The 9,177-nt window shown below is 55.4% G+C and overlaps 1 protein-coding gene across 1 annotated transcript in view; it reads right to left on the reverse strand.

Moving 5' to 3' along the window:
* Window positions 1-9,177, reverse strand: part of GRIN1 (glutamate receptor, ionotropic, N-methyl D-aspartate 1) — a gene marked incomplete at its 5' end in the record, with an annotated part of 32,434 nt that overhangs the window by 2,972 nt on the left and 20,285 nt on the right. Inside the window, 7 exon segments of the mRNA XM_010157069.1 lie at window positions 1,068-1,178; window positions 3,790-3,935; window positions 5,072-5,181; window positions 6,915-7,076; window positions 7,559-7,716; window positions 8,524-8,672; window positions 9,162-9,177. The exon segment at window positions 9,162-9,177 is cut by the window's right edge and continues 34 nt beyond it. Of these exon segments, the coding sequence (XP_010155371.1) occupies window positions 1,068-1,178; window positions 3,790-3,935; window positions 5,072-5,181; window positions 6,915-7,076; window positions 7,559-7,716; window positions 8,524-8,672; window positions 9,162-9,177 (852 nt within the window).

Consider the following 9,177-nt stretch of genomic DNA (forward strand, 5'->3'; position numbering starts at 1 on the left):
CTGCAGGGGGCCGCATCACCCCACGCCGCCGTCCCCCCATCCCCGCTGTGCCTCGCGCCTCAGGCAGCCTGGTGGGGAGCCTGCTCTGAGCAACCCTGGGCAGAAACCCGCCGCTCGCCGAAGGGAGGCGATTTCGGCAAGCCCGTCACGCTGGGAGTTCGGGCGGCAAAACGCAGTGGCCTCTGCCACACGAGACAACAGAGTAGCCACAGTGCGGAGTGTCGTACAACAGATGGCAACATGCAGAGGGACACCGGCTCAGTCCGACAGACCAACAGCCCAACCTGACGCTGCAGAGTGTCTGAAGCTCCAGCACGAGGAGACACATTTGCGCATTTGGAAACAGCTGGCTTTAGAGGCAGCAATTTGGAAATTTTCTCTGGTTATGTGCGAGCAGTTTTACTCTGAGGCGGAAAGCACAAGTTTGAACCAAGGCTGGGTCTTTAACAACCTCCTCTTTCAAGCCTTTGCATCTCTTTTCTAGAGCTGCGTTACTGCTGACGATAACCAGAGACAGCTGTCACTCCTGTGCCGAGGACTACGACCCGAATGCTAATTGTCACAAACAAAAATCACATGTAGAGAATGTGACACGCATGGCGCTCGGTGAGGTGACACGGTGCCCAAATTAAATCAGGGTGATCGTTTTTAGGCATACAATGACAAACAGGTACAGGAACACTCAGGAACAGAAAAAAAAAACAAAAACAAAAACCAAAAAAAGGTCATTGGTTTCAAGAGGTCAGCACCAGTAAGGTGAGCGAAGCACAGAGAGGAACATCAGAAATCATCCAGGCAAAAAGAAAACAAAAAACAAAACAAAAACTCGGTTGCATCTCCCAACTCATCACAGGACTCCAAGCCACCTCCTGCCTGCCCTCCAGGATCCCAGCATCCTTTCAGGTACACGGGATGACTGACTCACTGACTGACTGACTGACTGGTGACGAACATGAGCTATGCATGTACACTGGCAGCTTCGGGATGGGTGTGTGGCAGTCGATGGGATGGCAGAAGAGAGAAAGAGAGAGAAAGAGAGAGGGCAGAATTGTTCTTCTTCCTCTTACCGTATCCTTGGAGGACCTACGTCTCTTGAAGCTGGAGGCCAGGGTGGAGGTGATGGACCTAAAAGTGGCTTTCTTTTTAGGGTCAGGTTCTGCTCTACCACTTTTTCTATCCTAAAATGAATATGTATAAGTGATTAGATCTCTAGTGTGTTGTTGGAAACGCTAAATCTATTTGAATACTGCCCCGTGTCATGTCCTTCATTTAGGTGAGAAAGCTTCTTTCTGGAGGTGACCTGTCACTCCCAGTCCTCCACTGGCCTCCGTGACCGAAGGCTACAGCACGGCTGCCACACTGCTACAGCTACGGGGCCGGCCTCACATCTGGAGTGCTAGATCCCTCTGGGGAGTAGCCCTGCTCTCCTGGGTGTCTGTGTCCAGGCCGGCACAGCTGACCTTGCTGCATGGGGATGGTCTGCCTGGCGCCCTGCCCCTCGCTTCCACCGCTAGCCTGGCTAGACCGAGAGGTGAGATGCTGCCCCTACCACTAAAAAAAAATTGCTCAGGGCCTTTTCTGAGGCTGAATCCTAGTGCCACAAGAGAGAGAGAGGACTGCATTGAAAGAGAAGTCATTGTATGAATATTCTGTAAAAAAATGTATTAAAAAATTTAAATGATGCAGTTGTGCAAAGCCGAACGTGGTTCGTGGTGGTGTTTGGTTGTTTTTTTTTTTTTTCCAAAGTAAAACAGGTTAAAAAAATAAAGGAAACTGGAAGAAAAAGAAAAGGAAAATATAAAGGAAAAGAAAGGGAGGAGGCAAAGCATTAGCACTATGATGTCATCAGGGTCAGGATGAACTCAAAGAGAAACAGAACTGAAAAATGTAGCCATTGGTGTTAGCGAGTCGGACCTGGTTGGCGCAGGCTGGGAGCACCAGCCGCCATGGTGCGGGGGCAGCGAGCCGTGGGGACCGGCCGCACTCTGCGGCGGGCGCTGAGAACGATTCTTCCCCAATTGCTTTCGTGCCAATGAGTGTGACCTTTCCGACGGGGGACGGAGTGACCAGGTCTGGCTCTGCTACTGCACGGGGGTAACCAAAATGTATCCCGCTGGTGCGTAGAGCATGCTCGGGGATACATTTGCTCCTCCTTCTCAGTTCTCTCTTTTGCGGACATGCACAAACGGAAAGGAAAGCAAGATGAATGGAATGAAATGTCTTTTTCTTCCATGGCATCTCAGGAAATAGCCATGGCAAAACTGTGATCCCAAAAACCATTATTTTTGTTTGTTTGTTTTAACAAATAAATCTTTCCACTTGCCTACCTTCTAGCAATGTACCAGATACTAGTGCTCTGACGTTTCCTCCTGTGGAAAAGTCTTACAATGTCAAACGGCTCTTTACCATGAGGCTGTTCACCCCCACAGGGCAGCATGCTTTGCTCACAGTCCCACAGACTCTGCCCAAGGACCCAGTGCAGTATTTTCTAGAAGGTTGGCAAGTGAAAAATGGCAGTGCGACTAGTGTGCTCTGTCCCAGCAGCCTTAACCCCCTCGCTGCTGCTGCTTTTTGGAAGCAAAATAAAATAAAAAAAAAGAGAAATGGCTTTACCGAGACTCTTATCAGTGACCTGAACCCAGCGAGCTCTCAGGATACAGCAGCCCGGCCTTGTGATTCCCCTCGCTGCTCTAGGGCAGGTCACTTCCACCCGGGCAGCCCACCCACACGCCCCAGCCAGCGCTGCTCTCGCAGGGCCACCACTCCAGGCTCATTTTGGGGTCCACGAGCCTCATTCTCTCTCTTTCATTCACTGGCTCTGCTGCAAATGGCAGTCTCCTTTAGTCGCCTAAAGGATCTCTTGCTCTTTGAATGCCGGCTTGCTTCCCCAAGGAAGAAAAGCAGCCTGGGCAATTCAGAGAGATCCTCCAGCTGCCCTAAACTGGGGTTTGGGGGCACCATGGGGCTCAGCCCCAAAAGCAACAGGGAAAGGGAAGTGTGAGGCTGGTGGCCCACAGATGCACCCATGGCTCAGTGTCACTGCCAGGCACCAATGATCCTCCTGGGCTCTCCTGCCTGAGCGGCACAGAGGTGTTTCAGGGATGGGAGAAGCCACGGAGAGCAATGGCCCCAAGGAAGGGGCCCAGGGGAGCCTTGGCACAGACAGGCACCGGCATTGCTGGCTCCCGTGTGGGGAGATGTCCTTGTCCCCAAATGACAAGAGCACGCACCACCTCTTTTTGGAGTCGGTCCTGGGTATGACAAGGACTACCACACCCCCAGCGAGCAAGCAGGGACAAGGAGGTGATGGAAACCATCCCTAGAGCATTTCTCCACCTGAGTGCCAGGCAGGGACACTCATCGGCAGCAGATTAACCCTCCCGTCTGCTGGTGAGCATGGCCGGAGACAGGCAGCAGGGCAGAGCACCTGCAAAAGGAGCCAGGCTAGCACCGCTGGCTCGGCCAGGATAAGACGTGGCTCCAGCATGTGGTCCCCAGCAGAGCCAAGTCCCCATCCCGAGCACCATTGGGGGCATGTGGGCCAGGTCTGTCCCGGTTGGAGCTGTGCACAACACCTCCTGGGAGAGTTGGCATCGGCCAAGGGCAGCTCCCAGGGACAAGGCAGGGACCCTACCCTCAGCGTGCTAGGCGCCCAGTAATGCCCAGCTGGAGTTACTGGGGTGCGGGACAGAGGGCCCCATGCTAATCCACAGTTCTGCATTCACTGATTTGGTGAAGGAATGGAACACGCACCTGTTGGAGATTTGCTCTAAAAACGGTTTGTCCTACCTGCAGGTTTTTCCTCCACACATTAACGGCCGCAAACGCCAGCTGCATCTGCTTCCTCCGCGCGTCCTTATGCCTTTTGTAAGCTATTTCTATGAATATTAAAAATATCCCGGCAACAATACCTCCAGCCACCAGCATAAACACACCTGAAATAAGCAGGAAAGTTACAGGGGGCAATGGAAATTGCACCACGACACTTCATTTCCTCTGCATCACGCTGAGCAACAGGAGCATCTGCCAACCCAGGGTCCCCTCGGGGCCCCCCGCCATCCCCCCGCAGTCCTGGAGGGGCCGGGAAGGGAACCCAGCAGAGCAGGGCAGCAGGTGGGGCACCCGCGGTGATGGGTGGGAAGGTGATGGGGTGCTGGATGTCAGTGCAAGCTCCTTTCGGTCGGGCACAGGGCACCAGCTGTTCTGCAGCGATGCTGGCGGCAGCCATGGTGCACTGGGTGCTGCACTGAGCACCAGGGCAGACCCTGTCCCCTGGGGATGTAGGGTCGTTTGCACCAGAAACCCAGCCCTGGTGCTCCTGTTTGGCTCATTGGGAAGGACAGCCGTGCACAGAGCTCTCTGTGCTGTCCTTGGCTGGCTGCAACCCTCAGGGCTGACATTTTGAGAGTGGTGTCTTGAGGAGACGGAGCTAAATGCCCCCTCTCTTGGTGCTTAGAGGATGGGGTCCCATCAGACACCCCTCATCCCGCATCACCATGTTGGCTGGGTGAAGGGCCAGCAGCACTGCATTGCTGCAAAGGGAGAGCCCGTCTGGGGGAACCTGCAGTCTTTGCAAAGGGGGACAAAGAAAAAACCCCTCTGTAATGATTATTCTTCTCGTTCCCTGTCCCCTGCCCACAGCCAGCTGGGACACGCTCCTCAGGGCTGGGGGCTGCCCCTCACCGCCAGCTCCCTCCTGCAGCAGGGTCCTCACTCGCCTCCATGGCCGCTCGCCTCCCCCGAGGTGCTGCTCCCCTCTCTCTGCCTTGGCGACAGCTCTGATTTCACTGTGACAGCCGCAGTTTGGCCAGAGCAGAGGGAGGGGAGCAATGTTCAAAGCAGGACAGCCCCACTGATGAGAAAGCCACCCCAGGGAAGGTGGAGGAAGCTTTGCAGAGCTGTTTCAGACAAGGTGGGATTGGAGCCCAACACAGCAGCCTCCCAGCGCTAGGAAAGCACAAATCCAGAAGAAGCAGAGCTTTGGCCTGAGAGGAGAGCCCCGGAGAGGAGAGTGTCTTGAGCGAAAGCAGGCTACCCAGCGAAGGGGAAGAAAGAGGTTTGCAGAACAAACCTGCCATGTTTTCAAAGGTGAGTGTTGCTGGGGCATTGCTACGGGAATCACACTCCTGATACCTCACCCAAGTCTTGTCCAAATCCTCCATGAAGCCGTTCTCGTGGGACCTGCAAGCACAAGGAGACAGGACAGAGTAGTCTCTGGGGACCAGCCTCAGGCAGCTGGGGCACATGCTCTTTGTGCCTTCATGCCCTCCATCCTAGGACTCTGCACTTGCCTGCAGTGTACAAATACACAAACCGATGATGTCTGTGCATGCACCCTAGTGTGTGCGTGCCTGGCTGACTGCATGTGTGCACATGCGTGTGCCTATATGGCTTTTGCATACAGAGGGTGTGTGTGGCCTCTCTGCAGTGGCTGTCTGTACTGCATGTGTTTGCACACAGCCAGTGCTGCCACCAGCCATGGGCACAGTGCAGCTGGTGCAAACAGGCATCCGCAGCTGCCTGGTGCCACTGCCTGTGTTTGGGAGCTGGAGAACTGGCCACCTGCTTCCAAAAAAAGCCTTGTGTATGCTCAGTTCCCAAGGAGAGGGACAGAGCTGACAAGTGTAGGCAGTGCTCAGAGTGTGCTTGGAGAGAAGCTGCAGGGAGCAGACATGAACCACTTCTCCCGGTGCCCTCCTGCACGGTCTCCCCCCCCGCCAGGGCCACTTGGGAGCTCGGGCAATGCTGGACCCCAACCGTATCTGGTGATCACCAGCACCCTTTGGATCAGGACAGGGGCAAAACTGCTCCCTGCCATGCACAGCAAGGGCTGGGACTCCCCAAAAACTTGGTGTCACAGCTTGGGAGGAAACAAACCATGTCCCCGCAGTGCCCATTTCTGCCTGAGCAGCTCGTGGGGATGGGGGTGGGTGCAGAGCACACGTCCCACCATGGGTCCCCCTGCACTCTCCTCCCTCTCGTTTCTGGCACATCCCCACTGCCTTCCTGGGCCACCTGTAGCCTAGGGCTTCCCCATTCTCTCCCAGGACACCAAGGACTCCTCCTGCCTATCCAGGCTTCTCACATTGTTGTCCCAAATCTGCCCCGCCGCCACTCATCCCCATGGTAAAACCACCCTACAGTCCAGGTCCCATGGCTCCCTATGTTACCCTGGGCCCTGCTTCTGTCTTCCACACCCTGCTCATCCTCTTACTCAGGTCTCTCACCTCTGCATCTTGGGCAGGACCCTGGTGGTTCCTGACCCTGTCTCTCCCTATAATGAGTCTCTCATGTCCCACTCCATTCACTTGCTGCTTCCCAGCTGTCTGTTATTCCAACACCACATTCCTCTGTCTGCAACGAGCGTGGCATTTCCGAACTAATACGAGGAGATCTCTTTTTACCCTTCCTATCAGACTGACTGTGGGCACGCCATGCTGCAGGCTAATGCTGGTGTAAAAGCCTTAGAAGGACTCAACAGGGGTCCTGATGTATCTCTGCCTAACAGGAATAACCAGAGCTGAAAGAAAAACCCATGGAAGATCAAGCCAGGGCTGTGCAATGAAGTTGAGGAATGGCAGCACCCCTGCCTGCTGCTGCAGCCCGCACCCTGCTCACAGGGCCCTGGTGCTAGTTGGCCCCAGGGCTGCTCTCTGATACCTTTGCCTATGTTCCAGCAGCCGATCACGGCTCCTGCTCTGCTCTGCCCTCACACTAGCTCCGTGCTGCTTCCCCAGCCCTGAAGCCAGAGCTAGGGCCATGGGCGCCCACCCTGGTCCCTCAGACATTTCCTCTCCATCAGCCTCCAGAGCTCCTGTCCCTGCAGAGGGTCTGGGAGGGTGGGTGCCTGGCTACTTGCGTGCTAACACATGCAGCATTCAGGGCAAGCCCCATGCCAAGAGCTGTGTACAGACTTGAGGATCGCCAAGGAGACATTCTGCTTCCACGGGCTGTCCTTGCGCATCCCGATCCCAAAGCCGGAGCGGAAGAAAAGCTCCCCCGTCGTCACCAGGTCACACTTCTGGGAGGCTTCGAACTCCAGCACTGCCGAGTCCCAGATGAAGGCGTGGAGCTTGCTGAACACAGAGAGAGGACATACAGGTAAGGTTGGGCAGCCCAGCCTGTCTGCAGCCACCATGAGAGCAGCGAGGGTGCTCCCAGCCCTAATTTCAGCACTGATTAGCATCACCCTCCTCTCAGCAAGAGCTGCTGGGAGGCAAAAGGCTTGGCAAAATTTTGGAGGAGTGTGAGGGGTTTACATGGGATTTGAAGACACCCAGCCTTGTACAGAAGCAAGCACAAAGGCCAAAAAGGGAGCCCATGGCCAGTGCCAGGCCTCTGGTGGTGCCTTTCCCCATGCAGACCTTGTGCTCTCCATCCAGAGACCTGCTATGCACTAGGACTAGGAAGATCCCACCCAGCACCAACTGGGCAGGTCCCATCAAGCCATGCTTTGACTGCAAACTCTCCAGGTTTGCATCAGCCCTGCTTGCTCCACCAAACTACAGCTCCCTGAAATTCTTCCCAGCATGGCCAGGCAAAGGGCTGGCCCACTCACTTGTCCCTCACTGCCTGGATGGCTTCGGCAGCACTCTCGTAGTTGTGCTTCTCCATATGCCGGTACATGGTGCTCAGCTCCACCTGCCGTCGGAAGTAGATGTCCACCGAGCTCTGCTTCACCGTGGCATAGATGAACTTATCAGAGGGGTTGCGGAGCTGAAAGGCAAGGGCAAGGCTCCTATTTCTTCTGTCCTTCATCAACCGAACTGGCTCACCCCAAAGCTGTGTTTCTTAATTTCCCATCTCCATCAGGGACCTGCTTCCCAGAGAAGACCTTGATCTCCTCAGCAGAGCTGAAGATGACATGGGGCAGTGGAGGCCATGGGGCAGTGGATGCTCTGGGACCATGGTGGTGGGGCAGGGTATGCTATGGGACAGGGACACCATGGTACTGAGGATGCAGGAGGCCTGGGGATGCCATGGGGCTGGCAGTGCCATGAGCAGAGGATGCAGTAGGGTGTGGGATGCTGTGGGTCAGCACTGCTGTGGGGTACACTCCTGCATGCCTGGACTGATAAGCTGTGGCTGTGTCCTTGACAGAGCAGAAAATAGATTTGAGGCATGCTGGCATCTGCTGAGAGTATTGACTGCACCACAGGGACAATTTCATTACTTATAACTCATCCATAATGAATTGTTTCCTCGTTGGTTAGTGCAGGCTCTCCAGGAACTGGCAGGCAGTTTGGCTAGATACATGCTATTTCTGGACAAGCTTTTTTTCTTGCTTATCCCTCCCTGTGTCTGCCCATACCCACCCAGCACAGGGGCTCAGATCCACTAACAACTGCCCCAGGCAGAGCTACCCCAGGCTCAACCCCCTGGCACAGACCCACAACCATGTTAAAGCAGGGGTCTGGGTACTACAACCCACGTTATATGAGCCAAAAGATACCCCCGGAGGCCTCTCCTGCATCTGTGCCCAGAGGTGGACAGGAAAGGGGAAAGCAAGGGAGCGGTCATTACCCGAGGATCATTAATGCCTGTAATTCTCTCCTCAGGCCGGTCTAACACCAGGAAGGCTGCCAGGTTGGCAGTGTATGAAGCCACAATGATCATAGCAAAGCCAGCCCACACCATGCCAAGAATACGGGCAGAGAAACTCCGGGGAGCACCTGGAGGGAGAGAAGCAAGATCAGACTGGCACGACAAGGGCTTGACTTGGTGCCCAAAGCCATGTCCATCCCACGAGACCAACGGCAGCTGCAGATGTGCACCATCTATCTGCTTTACCAACAGCTGTGCACTGCCCAAAACAAGAAAAGCCCAGCTCCTTCCAGGGCGTGGTGTCTCACCCTGAGTACATGAGGAATGCTAGGCAGGAGAAACAGCCCAAGGAAGACCCGTTTGCCCTCACTGATGGTGAGGGGTGGCAGGATGGTCCACACAAGTGCCACAAGCATGCCACCCTCAGCATCACCGAATCCCCTACCAGCCTGCCCCAGGTGGAGGCTCAGGGGATGAGGTCCCCCCAGGGCATCAGCCCTGCCACAGAGGGAGGCAGTGCAAGAGGGCATGGGAAGAGGCTATCCCCAGCCCGGTGTTCCCTCAGCTCAGGGCTGGGGCCGCAGGGAAGAGCAGTCCCACTGCGTGCTGTGACGCACCTTCTCCAATGCCAGA

This window comes from Eurypyga helias, unplaced genomic scaffold (assembly GCF_000690775.1).
Source record: "Eurypyga helias isolate BGI_N326 unplaced genomic scaffold, ASM69077v1 scaffold15768, whole genome shotgun sequence".
Classification (NCBI taxonomy): domain Eukaryota; kingdom Metazoa; phylum Chordata; class Aves; order Eurypygiformes; family Eurypygidae; genus Eurypyga; species Eurypyga helias.